General features: G+C 34.3%; 1 protein-coding gene across 1 annotated transcript in view; it reads left to right on the top strand.

Annotated features, from left to right (window-relative positions):
- LOC108536244 (EF-hand calcium-binding domain-containing protein 13-like) overlaps positions 1-15,760 on the top strand; it is a 192,365-nt gene extending 176,605 nt beyond the window's left edge. Inside the window, exons 28-35 of the mRNA XM_017882831.1 lie at positions 770-823; positions 1,452-1,556; positions 4,765-4,818; positions 10,692-10,796; positions 11,675-11,728; positions 12,112-12,214; positions 14,289-14,342; positions 15,742-15,760. Coding sequence (XP_017738320.1) covers positions 770-823; positions 1,452-1,556; positions 4,765-4,818; positions 10,692-10,796; positions 11,675-11,728; positions 12,112-12,212 — 473 coding nt within the window. The 3' untranslated portion in view covers positions 12,213-12,214; positions 14,289-14,342; positions 15,742-15,760. The remainder of the gene's footprint in view (positions 1-769; positions 824-1,451; positions 1,557-4,764; positions 4,819-10,691; positions 10,797-11,674; positions 11,729-12,111; positions 12,215-14,288; positions 14,343-15,741) is intronic.
- The last annotated feature ends 483 nt before the right edge of the window (positions 15,761-16,243 follow it).

The raw sequence follows: 16,243 nt of genomic DNA, 5'->3' as shown, positions 1-16,243 counted from the left end.
GGGACATGGATGCAGCTGGAAACCATCATTCTTAGCAAACTATCACAAGAAGAGAAAACCAAACACCGCATGTTCTCACTCATAGGTGGGAACTGAACAATGAGATAACTTGGGAAGGGGAACATCACATTCGGGGCCTATCATGGGGTCGGGGGGGATTGCATTGGGAGTTATACCTGATATAAATGAGGAATTGATGGGTGCTGACGAGTTGATGGGTGCAGCACACCAACATGGCACAAGTATACATATGTAACAAACCTGCACGTTATGCACATGTACCCTAGAACTTAAAGTATAACATATTAAAAAAAAATTTAAATAAATAAATATTAAAAAATTGAGATGTATATATCCAGTTTCCTATCTATGAATATATGTCCTTATTTTATTTGGCAGCCTTGTGGAGAAAACTTTGCAAACATCCTAAAATTTGTCAAGATTAGATTTATTTAAGTAAAGTTGCAAAATGGAAGATATTTTATTTTGTCAAATTTTTTTCCAGAAAAGTTATCATAATTTGAATTTCTACAAACAGCAGTAGAGAATGTTATTTTCCCTACATTCCCAATACAGAAAAGTGGGCAGGCACATATAATTGTTATGATTTGCATTTTACTCATGTACTACCAAGAGTGAACATTTTGTTACTGTGTACTACCTATTTGCATTTGAAATGTTCCTTAGGTAAAGATTTTAAGTTCTTTCTGAAATTAAGAGATCTGTGCTGTCTTCTAACACTATTTCCGAAATGTTCCATTTTTTATAGCTGATGGAAAAGTGTATGAGAAAAGGTTGATGAAAGGCATAAAGTCTCTTGAGCGTGAGTAAGCAGCGCAATAAAAAGACTTAGTCTTAAACTCTTATTGGTACTTTTAAAACATAAATCTTCCTTTCCTATATAACTGAGTCATTATTTATGGCTCCTTCAGTAGATCTGCAAGTTAACAAGTGTTTATTTTACTATGATCTGGCAGGAAGTGTAAAACTTTCATGGATTTTTCCTCAGCCCTAAAGGAAAAAAAGAAAAATTTAATATGCAGCAAAAGGTGAAGAGAGTTAAGGCTGTCAGATAAGGATTTCATTCAAAAGCAGGACATATAGTTTGCAAATACAGGCAACAAAAATAACTCCTGTTCTGTGGAATATTATGGTCATGATTAGCTCTAACTTTTCAACCTTCTTTAAGAATATTTTTGCTTTGTGGGCTTGTTCCCACAATAAGATTTGGGGAATTCAGTTCTAATTTTTATCCTTCTATTAGCTATAACAGACAAGTTTTTGGTGTTTGTCTTAAAATCTCAACAATAATACTAGGAAATAAATAATATTTTTTCATTGTGATAAAACTCATGCTCAATAAAGAAGAAAAATAATACAGTAGCATGAATGCATAGTCCAATTTTAGAATCATTCTGCTTTACCATATTCCTTTCCTATTCCTTACTTAGAAGGCAGTGTTGATGTCAATAAGCTGGACACTCTTTTAGAAAACATGGGAATAAAGATCACGGAAGAGGAATTCATGGATCTAACAGAAAGACTACCAGATGACTGTGAGCACTATAATCACCCCTATACTTTTTAAGGGGTACTTATTCTTTTAAACTTGAAAATGAGAATTTCTCGAACCGGATCATCAAAATATCAAAGACTTTTCAAAAGCTTAGCGAAGAGCTCAGTCTCAAAGTCAGGGAAAAAATCATTTCTCTTAATCTCTTCATAATTTCAATTAATCTAAATTAATCAATCTAAGAGAAATAATTATCTAAATTAATTCAATTAATCTAAGAGAATCTAATGTTTCTCTTAATCACTTCAATTAATCTAAAATCCAGTTTTTCCCCTATGGATACTAAGCATTGCATAAAATGAAGCCAAGATTTTGTTAAGCCAGAAAATGATCAGGAGGTAGCATTCAAAATGGAAGGGAAGGATTTATTAATAGAAGGAAAGGAGATCACCTCATATTTTCTTCTCTCATAAAGAGAATCCGGTTCCCGCATTCACCATTCTATTAAAAAATACTCTTACTTAGCTGACTGCAACATCCTAGCAGACAAATCCAGTGTGCACCACTCACCTTTTTCTTACTTGAGCTCTCTGATGCCTTTAATAATATTAAACTTTTTTCTTTTATTACAACTCTCTACATTCTCAGCTGCTATTAATTCATGCTCTCCATAATTTTCTTCTCTGCCTTTCCTAAGGCTCATTGTTTATGGCCTTCTATTCCTCCCCTCAAATTAGTGGGTTAAGTGAGCATTTTTTAATGAAATAGTATAGAAGAGAAAAGAAAATATCACAGCATATGTCACACAGGCTAGATATTATTTCATGAAACTTTATGATGTGTGTGTGTGTGTCTGTGTGTCTGTGTGTGTGTGATATGGTGGGTGTTCAGAGTTCTTAGTGAAGCTTACAATAAAAATTTTTGAAAAATACTGGCTTAAATGATAGTGATATAACAGTTCTATTCTCAGTCTGTTGTTCTTTCCACAACCACATTTCTAGATGATTTCACTTACCTGTGTATGTTTAAGATTTCAAATCTTTGATCTCAAACCTAGACTTATCCAATGTGATTCAGTCTAGGATAGTAAAATCCTTTTATCTCTATTGACTGAGACAAGCATTTGGTCAGATCATCTTAAAATCTCGTTAAAATAAAGGATCATAAAATGATATGTACATACCTTAAACATTTTACTTGAAAGAAAAAAATAGGCCCAAGGCCATTTTTATTTAATGTAGCCATTCTCTTTGGGGATTTTCTTACATAAACATATTTATTTATTGTCTACACTCCTAATTTCAGTTTCTTTTAAGAATAAAGTATTTTTATTTTAAGTTGACCAGAAGGCAGGGCGCCATGCCTTACGCCTGTAACTCCAGCATTGGGAGGGAGGCCAAGGCGAGTTGATCACTTGAGTCCAATAGTTCTAGACCAGCCTGGGAAATGTGACAAAACCCCATCTCTACAAAAATATACAAAAGTTAGCCAAGCGTGGTGGTGTGCACCTGTAGTCCCAGCTACTCAGGAGGCTCAGGAGGAAGAATCGTTTGAGCATGGTAAGTCCAGGCTGCAGTGAGCCATGATTGTGCACTGCACCACTCCAGCTCAGGTGACAGAACAAGACCCTGTTGAAAAAAATTTAAATTAAAATTTAAAAAAAAAATTGACCAGAAATTTCAGTCCGAATCTATCTAGGTTTTAATTATTTCTCCAGTCTTTTTACAGTTATCTTATTCACACCAAATTCAGCAGAACTTTTTTAGCAATTTGCCTTCACTGAAATATTCCGAATTATTCAAATGTGTTTTCTATGAGAAAAACTCCCTTTTCCATTGATAGTTCATCAGTTTATATAATGATTGAATGATCATCAATTTAATAAAAAGTAGAACTATTTATAAATAAGTCAACAACTTAACCCATGACATAGATGCACTGGATTACTCAAACTCAACAACTTAACCCATAACATAGATGCACTGATTACTAAAATGGAAGCCTACTAGCTGTGAAAATTTGGCATGCCATCATCATCAGTCTGAATGTGAGAATTCATAGTAGAAAGGGAAAATCAAGTTTAGACCATCAGGTTGGTTAAATTGAGGTAAATTAAGAAATCTTCTCCTATAATAACAAATCCCTATTCAGACATAGCTTTTTCACTGATAATCCAAACTCGGCAAATAAAGGATAAAACAAAAATCATGAATTACCTCTCTAATTCATAATTTTTAAAAATTCTGTCACCATTTTTTATCCACAGTTACCATGCAATAATCTACAAATTATCTTTGGCATCTCATGCTCTCTCATTTTTTTCCTCTTAAAAATCTCTTGGCTATCTTGACTACTCTAACCTTAATTCAGATCTTCATGATCTCTGGCTTAAACTACTAGAAAAGCCTCCTGACTGGTCTAATAATCGTATCATTGCCTTCAATTTGCTCTATATAAACTAGCCAGGATGATTTTGCTAGGGTGAAAAACTGACATTATTATTCTTCAAATTAAAACTCTTCAGTGATCCTTCATAGCTTATATACATTGAGTCTTACAATATGCCAGGCACAGTGCTAAGCATTTTATCAATTGGCTCATTTAATCAACTTATTTATTCATGATATCCCTAAGACTGTTTCAGTCTTAGGGATACAACCATGAACAAAACAAATTTATGTAAACTTCATAGAGCTAGGATTATCTTTTTTCACTGCTCTATTCCAAGATCCAGACAGTCTAAACTCAGAAACCAACTGTTAACTGTTACTCTGACTCCATTCAACCTCTTTTGACTCATCTTTTCACTCCTTACGTGGCATTTTCCCCTTGAGCAAGATTTAAAGGCGTTAGTTCACCACACACTGTGCTGTTCATTGCTCCTTTTCCTGGGATTCTTTCATTGTCATCCAATAATAGAAAATAACATAATGTCATAAACAATGGCCTTCAATATATACCGGTATGTGTTATCATCCATTCCAAGAGAAACAAGGAATTAAAAACAGAATGCATTCAAAAAACTAGAGAAAACATTTTACCTAAGGTAGACTTTATGGTCCAAGAAATCTTAGTTCTTATTGCTGATAATAGAGCTATTTATTAAAGCCCAAGAATGATAAATGTTAAAATGACAGCATATCGTGAATAGCCTTCATCTAGGTTTTACTTCATAATTTAAATAGTTAGTGCTTTATGCTTTTCTTCCAAGATTGGCTTTATCAGTGTCTAAATGTTGCCTTGTCTTACAGCTGAAAAGAAAGTCAAACTAAATAAGTTGATTAAAGAATTGAGTGCTGTTTTAGGTAAGTGAGAAATTAACTTTTTACATGATCTTTCCTACCATCCCTTCATTCTCTTATTAATTTTGCCATTTTAACCTTTCATTAATTAAGTGTTTTTATTTATCTGCTTTGGATCACCTACACTTTTAAAACCAATAGAGGTACTAGGTCTTGGCACAAGATATAGGATACTTCAGAATTGAGGTAATAGCTGAGACATTTCTGTGAACAAAATTATTTGGATGGATCATCAATATCATAATTTTCAGGGAAATTATATTAACTTCATATTATGTGTAGTAATTTTCTCCTACATTATGATGACATGACTTTTATTATAAATAAGAGAAATAAGTTATATTTCTGAGTCTGGTAATTTACTCTGCGTAATACAGCAAGTGTGCTCATGTCTTTGTTGCTCATCTAGCAATAGAAGATGCTGCTACCGTCCAGGCACGGTGACTCATGCCTGTAATCCCAGTACTTTGGTAGGCCAAGGTGGGAGGATGGCTTGAGCTCAGGAGTTTGAGACCAACCTGGGCAACATGGCAAAACTCCGTCTCTATAAAATATAAAAATTAGCTGGGCATAGTGGCATGTGCCTGTGGTCACAGTTACCAGGGGCGCTGAGATGGGAGGATCACTGGAGCCTGGAAGGTGGAGATTGCAGTGAGCTGAGATAGCACCACTGCACTCCAGCCTGGGTGACAGAGCAAGACCCTATCAGAGAGAGAGAGAGAGAGAAAAGAAAGAAGAAGAGGAAGCAGCTGCATCAATAGTGTTTGATATTGCTATGTCGCCATGATAGCAGACTTTTCTTAATAGTATGAGAATGTTTTTAGTCCTATTTCTACCTTTTGGTCCTCCCTCAATGAGAGCCACAGGGGAAACCATCAGGAATTGTCCAGACCTCCACTATTGCTGATTCTGCTTGAGATGAGCTGGCATCTCAATGTCAAATCAGGATGATTTCATCCTGTTTTTGTCTTTGAATCATTTGTTAAATTATCTGTTGATACAGTGGCTGCATAGAAGCACTTGAGACTCTGAAAAGCAGAACTCAAACAGTGTGAGGCAAACAAAACTGAAAATATTATAAGAAGGGACTGGAAGGTATTCTAGAATCATGGCCAAACATTTGTCAGGCATGAATGAAAACTAGTCTAACCGATCCTTTAAGTCTACCTTTAAAACTCAAGTTTTCTTTTAGCTTAGATATAAATGTCTAAGTGTGAATCCTGGGCAACATGGCAAAACACCGTCTCTACAAAATATACAAAAATTAACTGGGCATGGTGGCACATGCCTATGGTTCCAGCTACTGGGGTGGGGGTTGGGGGGCAATGAGGTGGGAGGATCTCTTGAGCCAGGAAGGCGGAGGTTGCTTGAGCTGAGATAGCACCACCGCACTCCAGCCTGGGTGACAGAGCAAGACCCTATCTCACAAAAAAAAAAAAAAAAAAGAGAAAAAGAAGAAAGAAGAAGAAGAGGAAGAGGAAGTGTGATTGCAAGTACAATATAAATAATTAGCAATGTGGCAATTCTCCCTGTTTACCAAAACAAAATTCACAAAAGAGTCACAAAAGTATATGTATGCTTATATATGGCAACTGAGTTCACCAGCCAAGCAAATGTTACAAAGAGCTGTATATCAGTAACCTGAAAATCATCAACCCTGGAATACAAAATTTTAAAACTGATTTTCTTTCACAAATAAAAAGATAGTGAATGCTTTCTCAAATTTTGTTTGACTAGTTGCCTTTGCAAAAATTTATGGCTAGTCCCACAAACCTACAACCATTAGCCCTTAAGACTAGTTTGGATTGGGCCTGTGGTTTTCATCCTTTGTGAAATATTCACTCATACACTCAACAGAATAAGACAACAAGAACAAAACAAAAATAATTGAGGCATGACTCAATTATTATATTAGGGAAATTATATTAACTTCATATTATGTGTAGTAATTTTCTCCTACATTATGATGACATGACTTTTATTATAAATAAGAGAAATAAGTTATATTTCTGAGTCTGGTATTTACTCTGCATAATACAGCAAGCATGCTGATGTCTTTGTTGCTCATCTAGCAATAGAAGATGCTGCCACCGTCCAGGCACGGTGACTCATGCCTGTAATCCTAGTACTTTGGGAGGCCAAGGTGGGAGGATGGAAATTATATTAGGGGAATTCCCTAATATAATTGAGGCATGACTTTATTCAAATAGAGAAGCAAAAGTTAAAGCAAAGCAAGTAGTGGAAGAATAGGCAGGTTAACAGCAAAAATATTTACCAAATATACTACAAATCAAAAAGTCTAATTATATTACACAAAGAACTAGCACTAAGGGCAAAAACAAATCCTGGGATAACAAAATTAATTTGCCCACAATAACTCAATACAACACAGTAAGAGCTCAAATTGTTGACTTACACGACAGCGAATGTGAAGGACAAAGAAATTATACATAAGAGTCCTGGTGAGTACCCCAGTTGGTCCAACAAGCCCCATGGAATGCTGCCAGATGGAGATCTTCAAAATAAGTAGACCCTTCAGGATTTTTAAAGGCCGAAACAACTAACAATTATTTGAAATAAAAAGCAAAGCTGGTCAGACACAGTCACAACTGTGCAGAACAGAATGCTTACATAAGATTTGGCGGAAGTATAGAGTTGAGTGATGGGCAAACTCAGAGGCATGGGTAGGTTGACATCATCTGTAGAAACATGATTTCTCTCGTAAAATTGTTATTGATTGGTTGGTATTCACAAAAGTGTTAATTGAAGTATGACTGTTCCCATGTGGCTGACTTTCAGAAGCAAGAAGCTGTGACTGGTTGGTTGGCCTACAGAAATGTGTTACTTTTGGTAATTTGTCATTGAGTGGTTAAACAGATTTAAAACCAGTCTGGTGGTTCCTTGTTGCCATTATGTGGAACAATCAGTCTTTTATTTTGGAATACAAAATATGAGTACTTTTAATTTTCAATAGCTATACAGATTCTCATAGTAGACAATGGAGGAGAAATGAACCCACTGTTTCTCCTGATATGTACACAGCTGGATCCAAGTACACAGGATAGAAGTCATCACAATATCCACAACTAAAGTTATATCAAGTTCCTCTGCCATGCCTCCTCCATAGGCTAGGGCACCATTGCCCTCCACTCTATTTAGGCTGTCCTATCATCTGGTTCTATGGATATGATGGAGGAAGGTCCCCAATCCAATTCATTAACAAGACAGAAAAAGAAGACCCAGTAGTAACAATTCAGGTCCCTTGCCCATTTTTTGATCAGGTTGTTTTTTCTTACTATTAAGTTCTTTGAGTACCTTATATATTTTGGATATTAACCTTTTATCAGATGTGTGGTTTGCAAATATTTTCTCCCAATCTGTTGGTTGTCTCTTCACTCTATTAATTGTGTCCTTTGCTGTTTAGAAGCTTTATAGTTTGATGCAATCCCACTCATCTGTTTTTAGTTTGGTTACCTATGATTTTGTGATCCTATGCAAGAATATTGTTGTCTAGACCAAAGTCATGGAGAGTTTCCCCTATGTCTTCTTCTAGTAGTTTTACAATTTCTAGTAGTTTTACACCACTGATTTTTCTATGTTGATATTGTATCCTGCAACCATACTGAATTGGTTTATTGGTTCTAATAGTGTTTTGTTGGAGTCTTTAGGGTTTTCTTTATGTAAGATCATGTCATCTGCAAGCAGACAACTTTTTCTTTCCAATTTGAATGCCTTCTATTTCTTTCTCTGAAACTGTAACTTTAATGAGTGAGATAAGGGTCTAATGTCATTCTTCTGCATGTGGATATCCAGTCTTCCTAACACCATTTATTGAAGAGATTGTCCTTTCCCCATTGTGTGTTCTTGGTACCTTTGTCTAAAAATCAAAATTGACCATAAATGTGTGGATGTATTTCTGGACCTCTCTTCTGTTCCATTGTTTGAAATGTGTGTGTTTTATGCCAGTACTATGCTGTTTTCATTCCTATAGATTTCTAGTAGGTTTCCAAATTCAGTAATATGATGCCTTCGGCTTTGTTCTTTTTGCTCAAGATTGCTTTGGCTCTTTGGGATCTTTTGTGTTTCCATATTAATTTTAGAATTGTTTTTTCTATTTTTGTGAAAAATGTCCTTGGAATTTCAGTAGAGATTGCATTGAATTTATAGATCACTTTTTTGATGGTCAAAATTAATTTATTTTAGATATTGCATGTATTCTCATTTTAAAACTTCTTTTTTTTAAGTTCAGAGTTACAAGTGCAAGTTTATTACATAGGTAAACTTGTGTCATGGGAGTTTGTTGTACAGATCATTTCGTCACCCAGGTATGAAGCCTAGTACTCATTAGTTATTTTTCCTGTGAATGTATAGATCACTTTGGGTAGTATGAACATTTTAGCAATATTAATTCTTCTCATCTGTGGACACAAAATATCTTTCCATTTATTTGTTTCATCAATGTTTTATAGTTTTCAGGATACAGATATTTCACCTTCTTAATTAAATTTATTCCTAAGCTTTTTTGTAGCAATTGTAAATGTGATTGGTTCCTTGATTCCTTTTTCAGATAGTTCGTTGTTACTGTATTAGAAACACCACTGATTTTTCTATGTTGATATTGTATCCTACAGCCATACTGAATTGGTTTATTGGTTCTAAGTGTTTTGTTGGAGTCTTAAGGGTTTTTATTACATAAGATCACGTCATCTTTAAACAGTCAACTTTTTGTTTTCAATGTGAATGCCTTCTATTTCTTTCTCTTAAAAGTGACATTCCCTGGAAACCATCATTCTTAGCAAACTAACATAGGAACAGAAAGCCAAACACCACATGTTCTCACTCATAAGTGGGAGCTGACCCATGAGAACACGTAGACATAAGGAGGGGAACATTACACACCAGGGCCTGTCAGGGGGTGAGGGACAAGGGGAGGGAGAGCATTAGGACAAATACCTAATGCATGTGGGGCTGAAAACCTAGATGATGGGTTGATAGGTGCAGCAAACCACCATAGCACATGTATACCTATGTAACAAACCTGCACGTTCTGCACATGTGTCCCAGAACTTAAAGTAAAATTTTTTTAAAAAGTGGGCTTCCTGGTCTTGTTCCTGATCCTAGAGGGAAAGTTTCAATTTTTCACCATTGAATATGTTGTTAACTGTGAGTTTGTCATATATGGGCTTTATTGTGTTGAAGAACATTTATTCTATATACAATTTGTTGAGTTTTTATCATAAAAGGATGCTGAATATTGTTGAATACTTTTCTGCATCTATTGAGATGATCATATGCTTTTTTCCTTCATTCTGTTAATGTGGTATATCACATTTATTGATTTGTATATGTTGAACCATCCTTGCCTCCAGGGATAAATCCCACTTGATCATAGTGAATGGTCCTTTTAATTGATGTTGAATTAGGTTTACTAGTATTTTGTTTATGATTTTTACATGTATGTTTATCAGAGATATTGGCCTATAATTTTCTTTTCCTCTAGTGCCCTGGGCTGGCTTTGCTATAAAGGTAATGCTGGCTGAGGCCCCATTTTGCAATATACTCTCTATCAAGCATTTATTATGTGCATTTTATGGACATTGTACTACTTAATAATTAATATAATTTATGCAATCTATGTACTTTTCAATATGAAATGTACGTGTCTCACATTTTACTGCTCCTAACATAATGATTATTTTAAAAATATCAAGAGAAATAGTTAAACTTCTATACTGTAAGAAAAGAACCAAATTATTATTTGTTTTATGTTTACCTTTGAAATTATTATAATGGTATATGAGTGAAAATATTGTTAGTTAACATTATTTGTGTTCTTCTCAAATTTGTTTTTGTCACAATTTCTATCTCTTTTCTAGGAAAACAGGTAGATGTCTGTAACCTAGAAGATGCACTAAAAGACATGGAAATAGAGGTCCCATATGAGGACTACTTGCACTTAGTAAAAACTTTGCCGCTTGATGGTAAGAATTTAAAATCTATGTATCCTTCAAAGGGCTTCAGAGTGCTTTTCAGATTGTGAGCTTTTCTTCTAAAATGATACAAGATTGTTACCAGGGTTTTTTTTAAGTCAAAGTATGGTAAGAAAGCAGATAAATCTGAGATTGTTCTCCTATTTTTCATTAACACAAATTTATTTGTATTCAGTTTAAAATTCCATACATGTATCTTCCCACTATTTATGTTATGATAAGTATATCATGTTAGATATATTATGTTATGATAAATATTGTTAGATATGTTATGATAAATATGTTAGACATATGATGCCATAATTCTTTGAAAAATTACCCAGCATCCTATTAAACTCACACTATGTTGACACAAACAAAAGATAGAGTCAGAGGTTGAGATTCTACTTCTAGTTTTAAAAGCTTTTAGAATTACTAGACTTTTGCCAAAAAAAAAAAAATCTGGTTAATTTGATTTTTATTAAGATAAACAGTAGCTATTGTACTCCTTCATGCCAATAAGACATGTGTATTGTTGTCATTGATTGCATTAATGAACCTGATAGTGTGGGGGAGAATGTAAAATGGAAAAGTAAGAGGGGTATAAGGAAAGAAGTTAGAGATAAAGGTAAATCAAATGGGATATGAGTTTCAAAATGTTTAAGCCAATAATTATTGCTTTTGTGTAAGTGTGAACAGATCTACCTCATTAAAGTGTCTCCAAATAATCTTCATAACTACTTGAGAGAAAAGTAGGTAAATTTCAGAGAAAAATATTTAAAACTCCATCTTTCTGAAATTAGGGGATTAGGGGAAGAATTGTCACATTTTTATTGTTTAGTAAGTCTCCCTTTATTGTTCTCTGACCTGAATTGTGTATTTTCTTACAGCTGAAGGAAAGGTGTATCAAAAAAGGTTACTGGATGGTGTAAAGACTGTTAAAAGTAAGTGCAAAGTATGGTGAGAAAGCAGATAGATCTGAGATATTCTCCTGTTTTAATTTATACAAATTTATTTGTATGAAATTTAAAATCCCATATATACATCCTACCGATATTTATGCATATGTTAGATATATTTTGCCGTAGTTCTTTGGAAAATTACCCAGCATCCTATAAAACTTGCACTATGTTGATATAAAAAAAGATATCATCAGAGGATGAGATTCTACATCTAGTTTTAGTGGTGACCCTATTTGTACCCTTAACTAGATCCGATTAACCTTTATGTCTTGATGATTAAAGTGATAACCATAACACATATGAATTAAGAAGGATTTTTTTCATATCTTAGTATTCATTTTTAATGATTTTTTGTCTCTCCTAAGGAGGAAAGGTTGATGTAAATAACCTGGATAAATTTCTGGAAAATATGGGGATTGAGCTCTCAGAAAAGAACTTGAAGATTTTCAAAAGACCTACCAGTTGATGGTGAGCATTATAGATAAAAATGTATTATGTTTAAGACAGCTTGGGTTTGAAAGCATACATAGACCAATGAGAGTGGTTAATTGATATCAATACTGCATTTTTAAAAGCTTAGAGCAGAATTCAGGTCAGATGAAAACATATTTCCTCTCTTTAATTCAAGATCAGCAAATGTATTCCATTATGGATAATAAAATTGGTGACGGTACTAACAGACCTCTTTCAGGTCAAAGAATGAAGAAAAGAAGACAAATAGAATGTGAAAGATTTAAAAGAAACATTACACAATATGTGAGAGAAAAGGAAAACTCTCTATGATGAGGCATGGTTAAAACTGATTAATGGTGATTTCCAGTACGTATGATTCAGCTGTTATGAAATAGAAAGATTAACATGTAATAGACTTAGAATAGAAATGACATTAGAAATGGTAAGAAGCAAACTATCACAAGAACAGAAAACCAAACACCGCATGTTCTCACTCATAGGTGGGAACTGAACAATGAGATCACTTGGACTTGGGAAGGGGAACATCACACACCGGGGCCTATCATGGGGAGGGGAAAGGGGAGGGATTGCACTGGGAGTTATACCTGATGTAAATGACGAGTTGATGGGTGCTGACGAGTTGATGGGTGCAGCACACCAACATGGCACAAGTATACATATGTAACAAACCTGCACGTTATGCACATGTACCCTAGAACTTAAAGTATAATAATAATAATAATAATAAAAAGAGATACAACTTAAAAAAAAAGAAATGTTAAGAGATGTAACTATGAATAGTCAGTCTAATATTACTATTATAATAGGATACTACATGTAATATGAGGTTAGATTTTAAATATGTTAGTAAAATGAAAATTTTTCAGAGGAAAAAGTGCCAGTATTGATTCAAGAAGATATGAAAATATGGATAGACGAATAATTTTTGATAAAATAATTTTACCTGTAAACTCATCCACCACTACCCATCCCTCAAACAAAAGGTGATAGCCTCAAATGGTTTTCAAAGTAAGTTCTTTTAAATTTTCAAAAAATTTTCATTTTAATGTTATGTAAACTGGTCCAGAGGACTCCAGCTTGAGTTGATGAAAAAAGCAAAATCTGGCCAGTTTTCTTCTCCTCTAATACCTAACAAAATGAACAACAGAATTTAAAAAAAAAAAAACAAAATAAGCAAAGGAAATTCAACATGAATCCAATAATAAAAGGGAACCAATTTAATGCCATAAATGTTAAATGGGGACAGACAAGGAAATAAAGACTCTACACTGGAAACAATAGTACAGCAGAACTGGGCTCCTCAAAACCTTTCTCATTCTTCAGAAACTAAACTGGTAAGCTGCAAAATCCAGGGAATTCACACTAAAGTGCCCAGACCTAGGGTAAAGCAAATTGAATAAATAACATTTTTCCCTCTCAACTTACTAGGAAGAAGTAGAAACAACTGTTAGGGATGAATTAGTAAAGAAGGGGAAATGAACAATATAAATCACTCATCTCCTCATCCTTTCCTTTTATTCTAGATCAAAGGGAATACTGAATGTTGAGCAGGATAAAATTTTTTTCCACCTACTCCTAAAGATTCCTCTAACGTTTCACAATATCAGGGGCAAAGAGAAATTTATAAATCGTTAACAGGAGAAAAACCAAACTATACACAAAATGATAAAAGAATCTTATATTACCAACATTTGATTCAAAAGAAATAGAAAATATGTATCTCAAAGTGCTAGAGAAAAATAACTTTGAACACCAAATATTCAAGGATTAGAGTGAAATAGACATTTTCAGGCAAACAAGAACACAGAAGTTTACTAGCCATGGACTTTCTCTAAACAAATTACTAAAAGATGTATTCTAATAAAAACAAAATGAATACAGGGGAAGTAGTGAAAGAAATAACTTATTCTTAAATCTAAGTGAGTATTGCATATTCAAAAATGTAATGTCATAGTCTAGAACTAAAACTCAAGATGATACCAACATTCTAGTTGGGGGCAGGTGTCATGGGTGGCAAAACCGAAAGAACCACCTTATTGTTGCTCTGTGACTGCTCCATGTCTTACAGCTGATGAGAAGATTGATCTGAAAAACATGATGCTGAGAACAAAAGATTTTACAGGTAAGTTTTTTTTTCAGGAGGTTTATTCTCTCTTCCATTGAGGTCTTAGTATTTTGTGACACTCAGCTGTAGCAGGATACTTTAGCATGGGGTCATCCCCCATGTTTGGCATGTACATATCAGCCAAGTAAACCCAGTTACAATACATCCTGTATCTCCAATGGGAGAGAGCAAAATGCACTCCAAGGCACTAAAGAAGGGCAGGTTCTCAGTGGATTGCATTATTATTATTATTATCATGTTTTATGATAATAGACTGTATTTTAGCACACTTTTAGATTTACAGAATTGAGCATATTTTATAGAGAGTTCCATATACCCATCCTTCCACTCCCCTTTATCCCAAGCACGCAATCTCCCTGCTATTAACATCTTGCATTAGTATGGCACATATGTTACAATTAATAAACCAACATTCATACATTACTATTAACTATAATCTATAGTTTACATTAAGTTTCACTCTTTGTGTTGCATAGTTCTATGGGGTTTGACAAATGCATATAGATATGTACCTACCATTACAGTTTCATACAGAATAGTTTCACTGCCCTTAACATCCCCTGTGTTTCACTTATTTGTCTTTTCCTCCCTTCCTTCCCCCAACCCCCCTTCCTCTACTTTGTTAAATGGATTATGAAAGGCAGGATAGCATTCTACAACCCTAGAATATTAGCCAGAGTGGCTTTGCCTCTTGACTTCTGTTCCATCAGGAAAGTCAGGGGCTGCTGCAGGTGAGTTTCCATAACACTGAAACCCTAATGTTTCACAGTAAATTATATTTTAGATGCTGTTTCCCCAATAGTCTATTGTTATATTAACTTTGTCATTTTACCCAGTTATTGTAAAATACTTCTGCCTGATAAAATCAATTTGATCTTGGATAAACTTTTAAAAATAAACCACATAACATAGTCTTGATAAAAAGTCCAATGTTCTGAGGAGATATTTTTTCACCTATGTATGTTTTTTGCTGAATGTATATAGCTAAATTTCAGGCAAGCACAATAATAAATAGGATAAAGTTTGCAAAGCTCAAGATATATGTAGTCTCATGAATGATCAGCTATATCATTCAGTATAATATCTCTTGCCAGAATTCTGTTGGCAATTGGTAATCCAATTTGTTAACTAGATTTAATTTTGTATATTATTCTCAACATTAAGAGAGCCTTCATTATACTGATATTATAGGAACAGGTTTGCCTTGACTTCTGTTGTCACACTGTACTTGCACGTTCCATTTTGCCTTTGCTCTTTAACTCCAAATTGAGAGTGATGCTATATAAAATATAAGTATTTTAAAAATCACTCAAATAGGTTAGTATGAACTTAAAATTATTTTTTAAAGTTACTAATTTGTAAACTTTTCACCTATTAACACTCCATCTTTTCAAAGGAGAAAAGGTTGATGCCAGAGATCTGAAAAATGTTCTTGGAGACATGGGGATAGAAGTCAATGATAAGGACTGCGTGGAACTGCTAAAATTACTACCAGTTGATGGTGAGCTGTATGTTACTGTGAACTCCAGGCAGTTTAGTTTTATGGTTCTACTCTTGAAATGTATATGTGAAAGCGATGCATGTTCATATGTTACCTGCATACATCCTCCAGCTGTTTCCATATGAACAGTCTTTCTATTACTATGTGCTCACTCAGGTACAGAATTCAACCCCCAAAAGAATCCTTTTCCACAAAACCATTGTTGAGGTGGAAAGATGTTACTGATGATTTTGCAAGGAGGAAAAGGATTTATATCTGCTGTCTCTCAGTAAACATTGCCAAAGTCCTCATGAGAATTCCTGTTCTTTCCCAGAATCACTTTTCTAAGTATTGCCAATGGAGATTCCCTTTTCCCGACCCTTATCTCTCACAGAGCTAAACCCTAAAAATTCTTTCC

Source organism: Rhinopithecus bieti, unplaced genomic scaffold (genome assembly GCF_001698545.2).
Source record: "Rhinopithecus bieti isolate Rb0 unplaced genomic scaffold, ASM169854v2 scaffold_12928, whole genome shotgun sequence".
Lineage (NCBI taxonomy): Eukaryota > Metazoa > Chordata > Mammalia > Primates > Cercopithecidae > Rhinopithecus > Rhinopithecus bieti.
Note: the sequence above shows the minus strand (reverse complement) of the source record. Positions and strands in the feature narration are given on the sequence as shown.